The 20,032-nt window shown below is 40.5% G+C and overlaps 2 protein-coding genes across 2 annotated transcripts; both read left to right on the top strand.

The window, feature by feature from the left end:
* The first annotated feature begins 385 nt into the window (after nucleotides 1-385).
* Nucleotides 386-7,249, top strand: LOC102309938 (gastrula zinc finger protein XlCGF8.2DB). Its single transcript, XM_005952037.2, has 2 exons — nucleotides 386-530; nucleotides 1,574-7,249. The coding sequence occupies exons 1-2, from the start codon at nucleotides 419-421 to the stop codon at nucleotides 2,554-2,556; spliced, it is 1,095 nt and encodes a 364-aa protein (XP_005952099.1). The 5' UTR covers nucleotides 386-418; the 3' UTR covers nucleotides 2,557-7,249.
* A 2,395-nt stretch (nucleotides 7,250-9,644) lies between these two features.
* Nucleotides 9,645-10,997, top strand: LOC102292891 (tapasin; the record flags this gene model as incomplete). The annotated part of the gene is given in 3 exon segments (XM_042216831.1): nucleotides 9,645-9,746; nucleotides 9,946-9,974; nucleotides 10,131-10,997. Coding segments are annotated over 3 exon segments (143 nt in total), but the record flags the coding sequence as incomplete, so codon positions are not given.
* Nucleotides 10,998-20,032: the final 9,035 nt, after the last annotated feature.

Below are 20,032 nucleotides of genomic sequence, written 5' to 3' on the forward strand. Positions count from 1 at the left end.
ATGTAGAATAGCATATGTAGGCAAGTATATATTCTCCCTTTTTATCAAGAAGCAAAGACAAAAAGGTGGTTCGGTGGTTGAATCATCCGTCCCCACCAATGCCAAAACCAAATCTACGCCCTTGCAAACAGCATTGTTCTTTGATTGAGGAAAAGTGCGACTCTGTATCTAATTGCGGCAGAGAAACATTTAGGGACTAAACCAGGTAAGTGGAGCACTCCAAACTGTAAAAGGGTAGGACTGTAAATACTAAAGTGAAGTAAACTTAACCTAAAACGTGTTTTTGGGGTAAAAACCTTTTATTTTGATGGAGCATGTCGGAAGTAAAGTTGATTGCGTGTTGTAATGTTATTTTGAAAGGTTTCCCGGAAGTGACAGCAGTCCTTTTAGCGGACTTGATTATGCGCTCGGTTAGCAGATGGATCCAGAAAGTCCTCCGCAGTCTGGTTCTGTGGACAGAGCGGAGCTGGACCGACACTGTCAGCCACCGGAAGACGACTTAAAGACGGATCAGAAGCCGAGAAAAGAAGGTGAGTTTATTTCCTGCTGCTGAACAGACTCGCTGATGCCAATAAGCTAACGTCCTAGCTCCTCTCTGATGGTATGTCACCTCCACTTAGCTCCTCCCACCAGTGCGCAGAGCAAGTGAGGAGACAGGAGAAAAGCTGATCGCCAAAAACAAAACCCCTGAATAAATACGACGAGTTGTTTGTAAAAATAAATAAATGATCAACATGCATTAAATAAAAAAGACAGAATACAAACAGGGACTCGGTATTTGTGAAGATTTTTTTCTCGGAGGTAAAAGGTCATGCAAACAGGTCCCCACAAACATCTAAAACATGTTAACAAATAAAAACATAAAAAAAAAAAACATAATAAAACATCAAATAAAGCACCTGTAATAAATTTAGTGAGTAATAACCAAGTGAAACACTGAATCCTGACAACATCGCCTGTCCATTGCCAGTAGCAACTAGTCCATGTGGGCAAAGGTGAAGGGTGTGTACTCCTTAGTGTCCTCTCCTCTGGGGTCTCCTGCTGTGGATTAATTTCTTTCATAAAGTGTTTCATTGCAGTTTGATTTTGGAAGCTTTTCTCTGACGCAAAGTAACTTGAGCTGTGTAGCTGGAATCTTCCATAAAGTGTGGCTCATGTTTCTTAACCTAACAGCGTGGGTCTGCAGCATGTAGTTTACCTCAGTCTTAATTTTGTCACTTTTAGAAATGGCAGATCACATCAGTTTCTTTTGATAATGGGGTTCTCTGCAGAATTAAATCTTCTGCTTATCTTTGAACCTTCTCCAGATATTCCAGCTGTTGTTTTTCATAAACAGCTTAAGGGAGCAAAAAACCAACCAGCTACTCTATTTTAAAACAAAAGTGTTTTGTATGTTTATGTAACCTAAGGGCAAGAAAGCCATAGAAAGTCATATTAATGTGCATATCAGTCATAATAATGGTCATGGTCATGTAAAGAAATGTTCATTATCCACACAAAAGAAACTGTCAGTGTGTGAAAATATTACTGGTTTCAGGAAAAAATGAGCTCGGTATTAAAGTTTGTGTTTCAGGTTTACCTCCAGGTGTCCGAAAAGTGATCGTTGGTGAAAAAGAGGAGCAGGAGTGGAGCTCCAGTGTGGACCGGGAGGACCCAGACGTTAAAGGTGAACAGGAGGAGGTCGTCATCACCCAGCTCACTTCCAGCCCTGCCCTTGTGAAGAGTGAGGAGAAACCTAAATACTTACAGCTTCATCAAAGCCAGACTGAGGAGGTCAGTGACTCTGTGGGAGGACCAGAGCCTGATCCAGATCTACAGCCTGACAGGAAAACTTCAGGCTCTTCAGACACAGACATCAGTGATTCTGATGAGTGTGAGCAGAGCCGTGAACCTGCAGCGCCTCGGGCATCAGGTGATGCTGATGAGAAACCATTCAGCTGCTCTGTCTGTGGGAGAAACTTTGGTCACAGCAGAAATCTGAGCAGACACCTGAGAACCCACACAGGAGAGAAACCTGTCAGCTGCTCTCAGTGTGGAAAAAAATTTGTGGACAGTGGAAACCTGCAGAGACACATGGGGATTCACACGGAAAAGAAACCGTTCAGCTGCTCTGAGTGTGGACAAAGCTTTAAAGACAAGACAACGCTAATAAACCACCGGAGGACTCACACGGGGGAGAAACCATTCAGCTGCAAGTTCTGCAGTAAAACGTTCACACACAGCGGGAATCTGAAACAACACCTGTGCATCCACACGGGAGAAAAACCCTACAGCTGCTCCAGGTGCAGCAAAACATTCGGCCGCAACGCCGACCTCAATTCTCACATGTTGATCCACACGGGACAAAAAGCTTTTAGCTGCTCCGAGTGTGGGAGAAGATTTACTCACAGCCGGAGTCTCAAACAGCATCTGAAGAGTCACGCTGAAGAGAAAACCTTCAGCTCCTCGCTGTGTGGGGAAAGATTTTATAATGTCACACATGTGAAAAAGCACATGACGACTCACGTGAGAAAGTCATTTATCACAGGAAAGAACATCAGCTGCTCCACAGACTGATGAAGCTCCGAATCAACCAGGAGCTAAACAGGGTGTAGGTTTGGTCTCATTTTAACACAGACACAAAACCGTCCACCAGCTACACCACTACCTCGTATGACTGACTCGTTGCATCCATGTACCTGAGACACTTTATCTAGGGTCCGGCTCCCTCACTTTTCTCCTAAAGATGAAACTAAATTGTTATATTTTTTCACATCCTGAGATATAATTTTTCCTCACAGTGATGGTGAGGACAAAACTCCATCTGAAACAGAAGTTCTCTGCGACATGTTCATGTTTTAAATCAATTTTCCCCACATGGTGAGAAACCAGCTGAGGAAAAACTTTATTATTGGCGTCTCTGTACAAGTGAAGCTCGAGACTCTAGTGATCATAGTTAGCAGAATGCTAAGCTATTAGCCACATACAGCAAAGATAGTTTGTTGATAGGTGTTATGGTCGCTGACCGGGGGTCTCCCCATGTGAGAGAGCTCTTTCTCCTCCTTCTGTGTTCCAGGTCTGTCTCACAAGCTGCAGCTGAGATGCGGTGCAGCTCGTGAGCACTGCATCAAGACTGCCGCCTCAAAATGCCACGCCCCCTTTTCCTTTGCTTTTCTCTGGGATGTGCTACAGTAGTTCGGGCAAAAAAGGTGTGCCTTTACAGAGATAATTGTGAACCACAGTGGATTTTAGGCCTCATTGGGTCGTTTGGTTGTGAAATAGTTTTTTTACTGACGTTAACTTTGTGACAGTTAATAGTTTTCTTTTCACTTTGTGTCACACCCCACCCCAGATACAACCTTGCTTTTAAGTAGGGTGTAACAATAGGCATCATGGGAAAAGGAAGCAGCTCACCTGTCCAGGAGAAGACGTTTGTCTCTCGATCTTTCTTTTCATGTTTTTTCTGCTGCTTTATGTTAATAATTTAATAATAATTTAATAATTTGTTTCTTACATTGAATATTACACCACTCCTCTGAAACATTATACAGAACAATTATTTGCACTGCGTTCATAATTAAATGAAGCTGTTAAAGACTAAATGGAAGATTCTGATTTTTGTAAATTATTCAAGGGGCAAACAACATGAAGCAACATCTGTGGGTTTGAGCTAACGCCATGACATAAACCAGCTGATAAAGTACCTGAAAGAAAGACATACAAACCAATCTGCAGCTTTTAAAAAACTGACATTAAAATATTTTAATTCTACAAGTAAAAATCAGAAGCAGTCTTTTATGACAAAAGTATTTATTTTAATATCAAAAATGAAAAAAAAAAGGAACAAATTCACAGTGAATGACGAAACGTTCCTCTGCATAAATGAGGCCTAATAGATCGCAGCAAAGGTAACATTCCAGGTCATTTTATTAACTCTGAAAAGAGCTTTTACCCCAAAATATCATCGTTTCACCTGTGAGGCAATCTGCTACTACAAAAAAAGAAAAAAAAGAAAAGAAAGAAAAACAATTGAACTCCAAGCCTGCATAAAGCAAACAAAAAAACAACCCAACAAAGGTTTTTAAAAAGTATTTCTCAATTTTTCGCAATGCCCAGTGCACCGACACGAGAACAAAAACACAAAACAAACCTTGAATAAAGTACAGAATGTATTTATAATTAAAGGTGTTCAGGATCTCTAAAGGGACCCAAACGCAGAGTCACCAGACCTGCAGTGATCTTTGTGTTCATGTTTAGTTTTGGCTGAGGTGAGCTTTAGCAGCAGGAAGAAAGAACGTGGTTATCACGCAGAGGCGCTCAGACTGTTATTACTGTATAGTAACAGTAAAGCCAGCGTGGAAGCACCTTGTAATCTTTCTAACGGCCAGCAGGGAGCGATTACTTGCAAAGATGTCAGTCTATAGAAATCTGCATCGACCTATGAGCTGTTAAGACTTTATGGTTTATGGCCTCAGTCGCTGCTTTTGGGTCTTCTTGAATTTGACGTTTATTTAGTAAATTATGATCCTCGTTAGAAAAACAAGGACAAACAAATGCACCCGGTGAAAATCAGGCCTACTTCATGATTGACAGGTCACTACCTAAAGGGGTTCAGCGTGACCTCGCCAAAACATTCAGCTCGACATATCAGGACTTAAGGAACAAATGGATGATGTCGACTACATCCATCTTTTACGCACACTTTTGGGCAGAGGTAGAGTTCGTCTGTCTTGGGATGAAATTTGACCGCTTTAAGGAGAAGACTGCTGTTATTTATATTTCAGTGTCAACAGACCCCTCGACAAGCGGTACGTGTCATAACTTCCTGCGCTTTACTGCTGGTTATGATTAAAGACGGCTGGAAATGAGGCTCATAAATATGCAGTTATTTCTTAAAACAGCTGGGCATGTAGTTTTCAGCATACGCTACTCCAAAAGGAGGAGTGGATTTGTTTAGTACTACTTTTCAGACGAGGATTAAAAAATTCTGTGAGTGTAGCATTAATTTAAAATCCTCAAAAGGTTGAAAATTGTGGCTCACTGGTGTGTTTTAGTTTTTAAATCAACAAAAGTCCCACAAATGACTCAAAAGTGATTTGGTTAGTTCAGATTAATGCTTTTGTCTCCTGTGAGTGATGCAGCACAACAACATGTTTAAGCAGGAAGACTTTGTTGCTGTTTTTTGGGGGATTGTTTTTTTTGTGGGGTTTGCGAAGAGAACTTTCAGCGTTTCCGTTCCTGTAGCTGTTCCTGCAGCCTCACCAGCACCTGCCTCAGTAGGTAAATTACTTTATTTTAAACATTTTAACTGAATTCATTTTGAATCGAAATTGAGAGAGGAAACATCTAAACAGTGTAAATGTTTTCCTGTTGTCGTTGCTGCAACTGAAACCACGGCTCGCTCAGATCATAAATAGCAGCAAATAAAACAACATCAATAGAAAGACTTTAATAGAGAACATCACCTCACCGCCTGCTCTGTTAAGAAAGAACAGATTTGAAATATAAAAATGTAAACAAACTGGAAGTTTGCCAGAGCAGCCATGTCCAGTGAAATTCAACATCTGGGCCTCACGTCTGACTGCTCAGTTCAATTTTAATCAGGCACTGATTGTTACCTAAAAACACACCAACCACAAATCAGCGTTCAGGTCGAGTAAAAAGAATCCCAGTGAAGTATTTTCAGCTTCAGAGCAGTAAAAAAACAGAATGTATTTCACCATTTTTAGCGACACAATGAGTGGCGGTTAGTTTCCGTACCCAAAGTGCAAGAAGCAGCCGAGGTCAGCGTCAGCTCGAGTTTCCCTGCTCGGATCAAATGAAAACTTTATTCTGTAGTGCACAGCAGGGGCATCCCAGAACCTGCTGCTTCAGCTGGCGTTTATACACATTGAATCACAAACATTTCATTCCAGTTCTTTACAAAAACAGTCGTGTTGGCTTTTATTTGCTTCAAACCTCAGCCTTCCTCTGCTGTAAATGGCTCTCTGACTCTAGTCAAAGTTCTGAGGTTAAAGGTTAATCTGAGTCTGACAGGACGATGATCTCGTCTGGGTCACACTGTGTCGCCACGTTGACCTGTAATCACACAGACAGCAGCATAAAGTATTTACTCTTCTGGAGAAACACTCGGAGTATCAGCAGAATAAAAACATCTTTAAAAACATGTTGATACCGGTGTGCCCACATCACATGACCAATTTAAGGTGACGTGGCAACAAGACGCACCCTCGCTGAGCCTCAGTTGTTAACTTGTGTTAAAAGTGAAGACTTCAACTACGTTCCAGTTTTTAGTGTTGAGAGGCCAAATAACACCAGAGTTATGATAATTCACGCCGTGCTTTTCAACGCCCTTTACTATTCATGGAAAAATTCACCTTGTCAGCCTATCACAAAATTATATGGCAACACACCATTTGGTTGCTTAGTAACAGACGAAAGTTTTGAGAAAATTGCTGCGAGAACAGCAATTTTTGAGATTTGTGGCATTAAGCTCGTTTGGAGTGAAGTGGGGGGTTTTCTGCGTGTCTGTCAAAACAACGACGCAGCTACAGCTGGACAAAAAAACACCAAAGGCAGCCTTCAATGTAAACACCGTCTCCAGGTGGACAACAGGAGGAGTGATACACATCCTGTTGTCAGGCCTGTGATTTGCCCCTCTGTCTTGTGGGCAACAGGAACTAGTTTTCAGAGTGGCACAAATAATTTGTGTGAACAGATACACACTTCTGAGTGTAAGTAGTTGGATAAACATGTTTAAAAAATTTTTAAAAAAAAAAAATATATATATATATTTTTTTTACATGTATGTATATTTAGACTTCAAGCTATAAAAATGATTTGTTAAACATTTAAACATATTTAGCAAAAACCTATTTCACTTTTCACCACTTTGAGGTTTTATTTTTGTGTGTTATTTTAGGTCCATTGTGTTGATACAGTTTGTCAAAATGACAAAATAACTGTAAATTCAGACACGTGAGGTGTTTTATTCAAAGTGTCGTCCTCACTGCATCGTTTCTATCCTGAAACTCAGCTCCTCTGGTATGACTCTATTTGCCCCACCTTGTTTTTCTTCGGTGGCGGTGTCGACTGCGAGCTGCTGACCACTTCCTGCGTTGGCGTGTTTGCTCGAGTGGTCTCTGGAGAGTTGCAGCTCACAACGCCCATATCCAGAGGGATGTCCGCATCACTGAGGAGAATGAAAGAGCCAAGATCAACAAACATACAGAGAATAAATGAACCCAGAGAAATAAAACCATGAACTCAAGTTCAAAGAGCTGAAACTACAATTTAAATGAGAGCAAGATTTTCGATAACTGGACATTTTCAAAGAAGTCACACATTTCAATGCAGCCTCGTCTATTAGACATCGTCAGTGAAAGTCTCAGATTATGAAGTGATGAACACAACAGAAATGATGGTAACTCTTGATACAAGCAAGAGAAATGATTCTAGAGCTCGTCTTAGGATACCATTATTAATTTCCAGTTCAACTGTTACCTCACTGGTAATTAAACATGAGTGTTTTCACACTGCCACACTTATTCTGAGGTCAAATCACCACCAAGAAGTTTAATTAAGCCTGAATTTCTCATCCTGACACAAATTTGGTTATTTAATTAAAAACTAGTCAAACCTTTCACATTCTGTTTATTAAAACTATTTAAGTTCATCGTGTTCAAAAGGTGAAAGGCCTCAGCGTCCCAGTAGACGCACTGATGGTTTCAAATTGAAAATGCTCCGTTGCGTCGATCTTGAACTATCGTGTTCACGCCGCCCAGCAGAGTGGAAACAAAGCCTCGTCAGTTTTTAATGGTGGAGGCGTAAAACTGTTCCTCCTGAGAGCAGCAGGCCTCCATGCTGCTCTCCTGCAGTTTTAAATATTACTATAAACACATTATAACACCTGCTTCTGCCTTCTGAACTTTGATAGTTAAGAACAGTTATAAAAGTTACAAAGCTAAAGAGCATCAAATACATTCACATTGACTTTGAGAAATAAGTCATTATTTGTTTGTTTGTATTATTATCTCAAACACATTTTCATCGTGGGCTCCTGACCTCTCAGCGACAGCCTCACCTGTCGTGGATGATTAGGTTCTTTCTACTCTGCGAGTTCCTTTCCTCCCACTTCCTCTTCTGGCTCCTCGTGGTTCTGGGGCTGGGCGGTGGAGACGTGCCATTGCTTGTCTGCGTGCCGCACCTTTCCAAGCCGTCTTCTGGCGATGACGGAGATGCTTTCCCATTGGCTGCTGCCGTGAGGCCCGTTTCGCCTTGGTTGTAGTTTGAGAGGACGACTGACTCATGACTGGAAGAATCTGCAGGTTCCTGTAAGCTCTTGTGGTCACCATTCAATAACGGCCTCTGGTCATCAGTCTGCATGGGCTCTGATTGGCTGGGGCTTTCTGCGGGGGAGGGGATATCAGACAGCGGCGAGATCTGGGACTTTGTCTCATCAGAAGCAGGACTCGTAACCTGCTCGTCCTCATCTTTCAAGCTTCCTTCTTCGCCTGCAGAAACGTGTAGCAAGCAAACAGCTCAGTTTATGTTGAGTTAAAGCAGTTTTTATACAGTTGGAGAAGGTACTAATGGTGAAATAGAAAGAAGAAAGGTAGAATAGTATAGAAGGGAAACTGATATAAGAAAAGATATTACCACTAACATAACACTTTCCTTTTAATGCGGCTTATTAGGTTAGTATCACATATAAATGACTAAATATTTAATAATCTTGAAACACGTTTACCTGGATAACCTTTGAGTTACCGTAGTTTGACACATTCTTAGATTTAAGTAAACAGTTTGAATCACCAGCTTCTGGATTTAAAACACTTTGATTTTGTTAATCACCAAGTAACCATGTGGTACCATTTATGACCCACTGTGATGTTTTATTTCTAAAAAGATTTACTGCATCACAAACCTTCAGACCAACCTGAACTGTTGCATTTAAGTAATATTTAATGGCATTAGAACATTTTAGTATATCTGTTATAGATGAATGAAGCAGCACAGATATGATAAACACCATGAGAGCCATTAAAAATTGACTCCTGTTAGTACCTTAAATGACTCTGTTGGTGAAATAACTCTTAAAGGTTTAATATTGAAGTATATATAATACTGTGCAAATGTTTTAGGCAGCCGTAAACAAAGAATGCTTTCAAAAATGGAAGTGATAATTATCTATTTTTAACAATCAATGAAATGCGGTGAATGAACAAAAGAGAAATTTAAATCAGTTTTTGTTTTTGAAGGAACTCGGCTGGTAGGTTGTTCCAAACATCTTGGAGAACTAACCACAGATCTTCTGTGGATGTCGGCTTCCTCACATCTCTCTGTATCTTCATGAAATCCCAGACACACCTGATGATGTTGATCAGGGCTCTGTGGGGGCCGGACCATCACTTCCAGCACTTCTTGTTCTTCTTTACACTGAAGATGGTTCTTAATGACTTTGGCTGCATGTTTGGGGTCGTTGTCCTGCTGCAGAATACATTTGGGGCCAATAAATAATCATATTTTTTCTGAAAGCATTCTTTGTTTACAGCATATTTTCACACCTGCCTAAAATGTTTGCACAGTACTGTAAGAATTGTTTAACTGATATTAACAAACCTGTTCAGATCAGATGAATCCTAACGATCTTTTTTCCTTTTCAGGGTTCAGTTCTCCGTCCATCGAGGACTCTATGGCGATGGTCGGCGTGGCGCTGGTGCTTTATGGGCTCATCAAGTTTGTCTCGTGGACATTTACCAGCTCAGGTAGCAAATATTGACGGAAAAATATCGTCCAACAGTTTTAATGTGTATTGAAGTTTTTTTAATCATTTCAAGCTGGAGAAAATCTTGTCACCTTTTGGATCAAATAAAAAAGAATGAGTAATATGTTTCAAAAAGTAAGATGTTTATTAAACTCTGTGCCTGACTTTTTGTTTTTTAATTTGTATTTCTCTGTAAACAGGCTCAGCTGAGGCTGATAAACAAGATAAGGTAATGTCACTGTAATATTTACTGCAGACAAACATATAAATGTGTTTACAGAAATCTCTTATTAACTTATTTACCTACTGTATGTTTCATCACCCTGGACGTGGTGCTTCTTGGTGTTTCCTCTGAATTTAATTTTACAATTTTTTCCCATCACAGAAAGAGAAGTGAAGGTGAAAGAAGGCGACTGACCATCAGTGGCATTGATCCACTCGATATGTTTGATGGGATTTCAGGAGGGGCTTTCCACATGTTCATGGGACAGATTATTTCTTTTTCTTTTGTTTTTTTACTGCTCTGGTTTGAAGGTAAACTTGTGTGTTTTACGCTTGTTTTTATCAAATTTGTTTATTATAAAATGTTTGGATTCAACTTTTTGTTCTTTTGAAAGGAACAGAGATATCTAGAAGAAGCTCAGTTCAAACACATTTCTTGTAACGTTTCTTTAATCTTTCTTTATAGAGCTGTGTGGTTTTGCTTTCCTCTGTTTATGGTTTATATGTCGTCACAAACACTGGAAAGAAAAACTATGAGAGGAAGTTAGGAGTGATGTGTTGAAACATCAGCTTCTGTTTTTTAAAGGTTAATCCTTCCATTCGATGTTCCCGTCTGTCTAAAAACCTCATTAACTCACGCTTTTTGGAACCAGAGATCGGACTGTATTTGTTGGTTTATAAAGAAAAGGAAATGCTGTTTTAATTAAGTAAAAATGATTAGACTAATAATAGACTCATTATTTTAAAAATAATATTTATAATAATAATAATAGACTGTTCAAACTGTCAGTCTAAATTTTGTCCTTTTTGTAAATATGGAGATTGTATTTCTGTTTTCATATTGTTTTTAGGTGTGTTTGTATTCTTCTTCATCACATGCTTGCCCGGGCTAATAAACATTAAATCTGTGACTGAAATGGAGATTTTACAAACAGAGCACAAAATTCTGCTATAAGGAAGATTTTAAGTTAGCATCTGATTTAAACGGACTCTGAATTTTAATTAAATAAAAAAAATCTCTTGAAACACACCAAATAAGTCCTGTTCCTGTTAAACACTCTGCTCTTATACACGCTTTAAACCACACATTCACTCACACTTACTGGTCACTTCATTAGGTACACCTTAATAATACTGGGTTAATACTTTTTTGTCCTCAGAGCTGCTTTAATTCTACATGGAATAGATTCAATAAGGTGCTGCAAATATTCTTTTGAGATTCTGGTCCATATTTACATTTAGCATCACACTGTCCATGGCATGTCTCTCTCGTTCTGCTACATCCCAGAATTGCTCTATTAGATTGCAACTTGGTGACTGTGGAGGCCATTCATGTACAGTAAACTTATCGTCATGTACAAGAAACCAGCTTGCAATGTGTTGAGCTTTATGACATAGTGCATAAGTCTGCTGGAACCAGCCATTTAAAAATGGGTACACTGTTAACAAAGGGTGGACATGGTTAGCAACAATACTCAGGGAGCCTATGGTGTCTAAACAATACTTTGTGACAAGGAGCCTGAGGTTCATCAGGAAAATTATACCCCATCACCAGCCCGAACTGTAGACAGACAGGATGATCCATACTTTGATGTTGTTTACTCTAAATTCTGATCCTACCATCTAATGTTACAGCACAAATCAAGACTTGTCAGAGCAGAAAACATTTTTCCAATCTTCTGCTGTGTAGTTTGGTAAAGCAGTGTGGTAAAATCCAAGCAGATCAGCATTTTCTAAAATATTCAGAGTCAGACTGGCTATAACCCCCTACTACGTTGAAAGTAGCTTAAACCATCTTTCTTCACCATTCTGAATCTCACATTGAACTTAAACACAAAATAACGGTAAATCCGATAAAAGTTCAAAATATAAAAGTACTAAATGTAAAACAATTAAAGAAGCTTTATAAAGTCAATTAAGTACATTCAAAGAAATAATAATAATAGTAATACAAACTGACATCAACGGTACACGTCAGCAGCTGTCCAATGGGAAATGGCATTACTCATCGTCACGAATCTGTCGTCCAATCAGAGGCGTTGATGTTGAGCAGAGTTTAGCGGGTACATTTTCGATCTCGATTCGATAGCACAGCTAAGTGAAGGGGCATTGTTTTGATGAAGAAGATCCAGTCTGATAAAAACGAACGAGATTAGAGGTTATCTCGGGTTTGTTTACCCGGTTCACGAGGCGATGAGAGCGTAACTCGACTTTTTTTCTGGCAGGTTATTTTTTTACTTAGAAAAGTCCGAATGCTAACTAGCCTCCAGAGCTAACGTCAGCTAAGTAACTGGAGTGTTGTGATGTCCTGCGGCGGTGCAACGTTTTCTTGTTTCGTTGTCAACTCCAGCGGCTCGTAAAGAACAGGTCGGTGTGTATCCTACTGTCGCATTATTACGGTGTGTGTGGGTGTGCTTTATTTAACCTTTTGTCTTAAGTTTTCCACCTGTAATGTGCTGTCTGTGTCATCGTGATTAGTTTCACTTTCATGGTTTGGAAACTGCTATCCCCTGTTTGTTTTCCTATTTTCCGAGTAAACACAGCGGAACGATAACACTGATCAGCCGGCTTCTGTATCCCTAAATGAAGCATCAAATTCACAAACTCTCGATGCTTCTGTGTTAATGCTGTAATATGGACGCAGGAGTCTACCTTCCAGTTATTGAAGTTTAACTGATGATAGAAAATGGTGGCATGTAAATCACAGGTTCACACATCCTCAGGTGAATTGTCTAGGCAACGGGACATTGTTGAAAGCAGTCAACTGACATGACTTTGGAGACTTCTAAAACTTCTGAGGGCCACGGAAGGTATTTTAGTAGTCATTCCAGAAATCCATTACCCAGCTTGGGAATTTGAGTGATCATGCCCCTGTTTTAGGAAGCTATTTTCTCAGATTAAACTGTTTTTTTTTTTAAATCTGGAGATGAGGGATCCTCAGTCAGAGCTGATTTAAACAGACTCCATCAACCTAACCATGGGCCTCCTCTATGAAGCAGGATTTGGGGCATAGTCAGGGGACTTCAGGTCAACCCCAGTTTTTAAACCTTCCAAAGGTGCTTCATCTATTATCAGGTAACTATGCTGATCCACAGTAGGTTGTGTTAAAGAAGAGTAGCATACATGTATAAAACCAGTACCCACTGACCAATCAAACCGACCATCATTCTGATGCCCTGGTGAGCATCAGTAAAAAATATGGATTTTTATACTCACCTTTATCCTGCTTTTTCCATTTTCACTGCAAGCAATGTTTAAATTATTTCATTCCTTTATACGTGGGTGCAGCTGAAACTGTCTCACACACATCTGCACACTATAGTGTTTATTTTACAAACTAAAAAATTGTAATTATACTTCAGATCCTCCTGTGTCTTTATGGTGGAGCTGTGAAAGTGACAGCTTTGTCAATGCGCACAAATGCATGTGTTCAGCTTTCATTCCTGACTTTAAATTGACTTTTTTGATATTGGAGGACTTATCCACACATTAATGTAGCACTTTTGAAACATTTCCTCGTACAGACACACAGTAATTTCATCTGTGGCAGCTGTGGTGCTTTCAGCCTTACTGTGTGTTACTCTTCATTTTGTGTTCTGACATCATAGTTTGTAAAGGTAGCCACTCTGCAGTCATTAGACTTGTCTATGTTTCAGATCTTTCATGTGAATATGACCTGAAACTGGTTCTCTTTGAAACCAGATAAAAATATCCTGGGTTTGTTGAACTCTGTTCACAGAGCAGGTCCCTGCTTTGGTATTTAAATAATCAGAAGTGCCCACATGGCCAGAATTTGTCACTTTTTTTTGTGCCAATGTAAATATCATACAGATCTTGAAAACACTGAAGTTCTGATGCTTGTGTGTCATCCTGTTCTGGTCTCATTCTGCCTGTTTGTATTTTAGAAAGCCGGCGTTTTGAATGGCGGTGGCTCCTGCCTCGATGGCAGATAAAATCATTGTGCTTGATGAGGAAGGCGAAGAAGAAGAGAGTCCTCAGCCCTCCTCCTCTGCCTCCAAATCAAGGCCTGACCTTCAAACCAAAAATGTCTCGCCGCTCAAAGCTCAGCTGCCAGTGCCCACACACATTACCCAGTCACCCTTCGCTACAGCGAAGAAGACCACGAAGTGTCTGCAGGCAGAGAATCAGAAGTTGTTCAATGAGGTGAGTTTATATGATGTTCCAAAGTTCATGACCAGAACTTAAAATAATGACATTTATGCAGAAGTATTTCATGTGTATCAGACTTCAGATTGCTCTAAGTGCTCAGTTTTTCTGTCTGGGTGACATTGACTTAAAATCTTATCTGTGTGTTTTTAGGCTAATTGTTGAAACGTGATATATTTAAATGTTGACTTTTAAATCAAATTAACAAGTGAGATGATCCATGTTTCCCAAATAATACTGTGGGAAACTCAATGGTGTCATCAGTTAGTTCCTCATTGAGCAGATCAACTCCACTCTTCTAGACTGCAGCTGGTGGTCTTTACCACACTGGGGGCCTGACCAGCCTGCCTGCAGGGGAAACACAGGAAAGTCCACAGTTCGCTGGTCAGCAGTGACTCAGCTTTCAGAATAAGAGGGGATTGTATGGTGGTTAACCTGTTATATGTTGTCTCATAGTGATTCAGTAAATGCAAATTCCTGAGTACAGTCTAGTTTTGCAGAACATCGTTCCATGGAGTTTATGAGGCGAAGTACATCCTACAGCTCTCCTCCACTGGGTGCAAAACAATTTTATTAAAACAGTCATTTAAAAAAAACACGTTTAGTATTTGAAAGTTGGTAAGACCATTTTTGTATATTTCATTTTGATATATAAAAAACAACAACTATAATAACAATAAAATAATGAAGAAGAAAAAACTATAATAAAAATAACATTCGATTATTATTATTATTTTTAATTTGGCTTGTATGACAGTCTCATTAATAGTGACGGTTTTTTGTGTTTGTTAAAGAAATGAACTGATGGGTGGGTGAGTTTGATTTAGTTGGAGAGTGTACTGTGAGAGGATATAAACACTGGCATTAAATATGTATGTAATATTAAACTTTAGATCTAAACTTCCTCATTTAAATTACCTACTTATTTGAAAATATACAGATACACCCTATAAAGTCAATCCTGGGCCACTTTATACTGCAGATGTGTGTTTGAGTCAAACCAGTCTTGCAACATCTGTCTTTTTCACTCCCTTGTTTTTCTCTTTGGTTCCTTATCCGTCATACTGTCTACTTTATCTCATCCTTTTTTTTCTGTTTTCTTCCCTCCAGTTTGTGGAGCACTGCAGGCCCCTCACAGAGGACTGCCCAGAGGTCTTGACCTTCCTCCAGACAAAGCACTCCAAGGCCTGCCCGGACTTCCTGTCATCAGTGGAGTTGAGGAACACTTTGGGACGATGTTTGACTCGCGCTCAGGCCAACCGCTCTAAAACATTTGTCTACATCAATGAACTGTGTACTGTGCTCAAGCAGCATGCCATCAAGAAGAGGCAAACCCTCTTCAAGGTTGACCCTGGGCCTTCTACCTCAACGTCGAGTGATATTCAGTCTACCTCCGTCACACTCAAAAGTAAAAGCAAGAGTAAAGGTAACCTGGACGAGGAGGAAGAAGGTGTGCAGCCGGCAGCAGATGAAGAGCAGCCTTCCACCTCAGGACAGCAAGAGAACAGAGAGGCAGACCGAGAAGAGGAGAGAAAAGCCAAAAGAGCCTCCAGGAAGCAGGTTAGAGTGGATTAGGTGCTGCTGTTGAATGAATCTTGGGATTATAATCAAAGTTTTATTTGTATACTGTATATTATATATATACAGTTTTATTTGCACAGCACAATTTGTCTCAGTGTTTTTAATATGACTTCAATACAGTCATTTTAAAAGGGAAAAAGAGTAAAGCAGATCAAAGCACACTGGTTAAGCAGCCATTAAATATAAACTATTAAAAATATAAAATATCCCTCCTTTTATTTTTCAGCAACAGTAAGGGTTTGACACTGTTGTAGGAAATGATCATTCATGTCTGTCCTGTGTGTTCCTCTCAGATAGCGTACCTGGAGAACCTGCTGAAGCTGTACAACGAGGAGATCTGCCGCCTGCAGCAGGCTGAGCTGAGTCTCACTGACATGGAAGCGGAGGACTCGTTATACATCCAGGAGCACAAACTCAAACGCAAGGTCAGCCTCCAGTGTGGTGCAGCTCGGTGGCTTCCACTCTCTAATACAGACATTAAAGCTGTAAAAAGTAAATGTTTACGACAGCCTGAGTGGCAGCTGCTCACACCTCCCTCACGTGTCCTCCTCCTTTTTTTCCAGATGATGAAGATTTATGAAAAACTGTGTGAACTAAAGGGCTGCAGCACACTAACAGGCCGAGCCATTGAACAGAGAATCAGCTACAAAAGCACTCGTTACCCTGAGATCAACAGGAGGGTGAGCTGCACGTTGTTGGGGCTACTTTCTAACCCGAGGGGTGGATTAAGACGCATCTGCAACAGAGCCAGGGATTCTTTGCATTAACTGCCTCGTTGAAACCAAATACAGTTATGATGACTGTGGTTCTAAACTTTGTCTGTTAACTCTGTTTTACACTTCAGTCTCTGCGCATGCTCACATTTATGTGCTGCGTTACTCGTAGAAAATTCCATGCAGACATTATCAGCAGAAGGTTAAAGGGCCGTAAAGAAATGTTAATTAAACAAAAACATTAAACAGCAAAGGCAATGCTGTGTTTATACACTGTTGAAAAAACATGACAGTAAAAAAACAAGGGGATGTCCAATAGTCCCTGTATAACACAAAGTCACTGAGGCCTCCTCATGTAACAGCTCGTCTCCCATGATCTCCTCCATACTTGAAACTATGCTGGGAGATGAAGCAAACCTCCTTATGATTGCATGTGTGGATGTGACATCATGGAGAAGCTGGACTGCCTGTGCAGCCTGAAGGTGCCGCTTCAAGCTGCCACCAGTGACAAGAAGCAAAACTAGAGAAAAGTCATTAAGGATGAGGAGACGGTCTGTGGCACCACGTCCTAAACCCTCACATCTCAGTGAGCGTGTTCAGCAGTTTTATTTATACAGCGCCAAATCACAAAGACAACAGACAACCCTAACAATCATGTGACCCACTGAGGAGGTGCTTTGGAGACAGTGGGATGAATGCTATAACTCAAGAATGCAGTGACGTAGGATTTTAACATTTTTATAATAGGTGAAGTTAATAGGAGGCTGAGTGGGAGCTCTGATGGCCGTTAGTATTTTTCAGATTGCCTGAAAAGATGCCTCTCCAGTCCTCCGGTTGACACTTTCATTTGAAATAAAGCAGTTGAAATGGATTCACATCTGGACTGATTGATATTCCTTATTTTAAATGACTTGATCTTACACTGCAGTGATTCAGTGTTCCCTTCATTCTTTGAACATTTGTTGTTCTGCTCTGTGTGCTCTCAGGACTGCTGTTTATTTTCAGCTCTTCTGAACTCTGTAGCATTTAAACTTGGTTCTAATTCAGGTCTGATGCTGTCGTATAATCTAATGAAACATTTCGGGTTACATTTCAGTTCGTGACTAATTCAGATTTACTGCTAAAATATTTTTGGTTAAACTGATAAGGTTTCTAATTTAACATTAACTGTGAGCATCAGTGTAAAAGAGATTAGGCCACAGATTAGGACCAAGCATAAAAACATTATTGGTTTCTTGCTGCTATTAATGGTTTCTGTCTGAGGTTTCTGAACTATTTGAAGTTCTTTATAAAACACAAACTGGCAGAAACACACAGCGATCACACAGAAGAGATTTGTATCTGTGGTTATTTAATTTCATGGAGCTATATTTTCATTCGAGTTTTGTCCTCTGTGTTCCTCCCTTTGTCAGATCGAGCGTTTCATCAACAGTCCCGAGGTACGACAAAACCCTCCTGATTACCAGGACATCCTCCAGCAGGTGTTGCGTGCCAACGATCGCCACAACCTCTGCTTGACCAGGAAGCATATAAACCAGATCGCCCAGGAGGCGTTCAGAGAGACCGGGAGCCGCATACAGGACCGCCGTCACCTGGACCTCGTCTACAACTTTGGCTCTAGCCTCACCGACACCTATAAGCCTGGTAAGATAATAAAGAGAAATGCTGCTGCTCGTGCAGGGCTTCACTGTCTGCCTGCACACTGAAGTGTTTCTACTCAGACACAGGCCACAAATCTGATCGTCGATTTGAATTAAAATATGAATATTTGTTCATTAATTTACTTTAACGTTTGCTCCACACTTTCAGTTCCTCACTGCTGACATTTTTGCTCTCATTTAACGTTGTGACAGTTTTTATATTGTTTTTGATGTTTAAAAAAATAATTAATAAAATGTATTTTATTTAATTATCTCTGTGGTCGTCCTTTCATACGTGTTTAGAAGGATTTCTAAACTTTTTCCATTCGTCTTCTTTCTTTCTTTATCCACATCTTATCTAAATAGTAGAAAACACCTGGAATATCATTCATGATGTAACTATTCATCCTCTTGTCTCTCCGCCCTCCGCCTCCCTCTTTAGCCACAGACCCGGCTCTGAAGGACCCCTCACTACTGAAGAAACTGCGGTCGAACCGAGAAGTTGCTCTAACTAGCCTGGAGGAGGTCATCAAGAAGTACGCTTTGAAACAGGACGACACGGAGGAGAAGGAGAGGAGCAAACGACTGCAGAAAGACAGGAAGGACAAAGAGGTAACAGAGGAACATCATCACAGTGATAGGTTTGTAGCTTAAACCTATTCGCTGGAACGTTGAAGACAATTTAATTACACAGAGAAGCAAGACACGAGTAGGCAAAGTTCTTCATGTTTCTCGTGCACGGGAGAGAACCGGACAAACGCCGTTCCTTCGCTTGACCCCAGTTGCTCTCGTCCGCTCCCCCGTAACACTGCTCTTTTATTGAGGTTACATGAATATACATAGGTTCATTAACATATGACGTCTACATACACACAAAGAGTACCTTGCCTGTGCGTTGTGTAAGTATGTGTGTGAGTGTGTGTGTCTGTGTGTGGGGTCAGAGTGTGACCCGATAAGCGACTTCCCTTAGCCTAAAACAGACATAGCTACGTTTATCCTACCACAAAACAATAAAAGAAGGTACGACCTCTCCCATGCTCCCAGGATGTGGGTGTGAATGCCAGATAGGGCTGGGCGATATATCGAGTTTTTTAAAAAATATCGATATATTTTCATACGAGATATAAGATGTGACAATATCGTTTATATCGATATAGTCTATGTTACGTTATAATTATACTTGTGGAGCCGCAGGTTTGCCTCTCTTTCGTCCACTTTTGTCTCTACGCAACGTTACTCGGCCTCGCCTCTCCTTCACTGAACACAACTCCGCCTCCCCCATAGCTTCACCTGCAGGCAATGACAAGATGAAAGCGGAAAATCTCCGTTAGCGAGTTACCGCGGATCGTCCCGTGCGTGGGGCTGGACGGCGTCAACGTGTTAGCGAGCTAACCGCGCTAACGAGCTAACCGCGCTAACGACATGCAGCCAGGAGGGGCTGCACGGCCTAAAATCCTTTCATTTTCTCAAAAATCGACAGTGCGCCTTATGTATGAATTCTGGTTGTGCTTACTGACCGCGAACCGATTTTATGTGGTACACAGCGCTCAGCAATCTGTCAAAAAATGTTTTAATATGACTTTGCTAAGCTACGGAGCTGCACCGCTTGATGGATTGTCGGAGGATTACGGCTACCGAGGAGGAGCCTCGCGGAGTGATACGTACTGTGCTTCAACGTAATATTACCGTACTGTGTGTGTATAAGGACCACAAATGGCACCTGTTCAGAGACGTGGTGCAGCTGTGAAATCTGTCTCTTTGTTATTATGCTCAGCGTCTATTAGTTTACATTTTGACTGCACAATTGTGAGCTTTTTGTTATGCACAAAAACAACATTGTTTTCTTTTATTTATGGACCATGATTATTTAATAAATGCTGATAATTTATTTTTGAGTAATTTTTCATTACATCTACGCTGTATGTAAATAAAAGTGCCCGTGTGATCTGGGACACAGTGACTGA

The sequence above is a fragment of the Haplochromis burtoni genome, unplaced genomic scaffold, assembly GCF_018398535.1.
Source record: "Haplochromis burtoni strain Fernald_Lab_line unplaced genomic scaffold, NCSU_Asbu1 Contig_1276, whole genome shotgun sequence".
Classification (NCBI taxonomy): Eukaryota; Metazoa; Chordata; class Actinopteri; order Cichliformes; family Cichlidae; genus Haplochromis; species Haplochromis burtoni.

What these genes read in the sequence shown, in the direction of transcription:
- LOC102309938 (XM_005952037.2), top strand. Translation starts at nt 419, where the DNA reads ATGGATCCAGAAAGTCCTCCGCAGTCTGGTTCTGTGGACAGAGCGGAG. An exon ending in TCAGAAGCCGAGAAAAGAAG is followed by an intron (nt 531 to 1,573) that starts GTGAGTTTATTT and finishes TTTGTGTTTCAG; the next exon opens with GTTTACCTCCAGGTGTCCGA.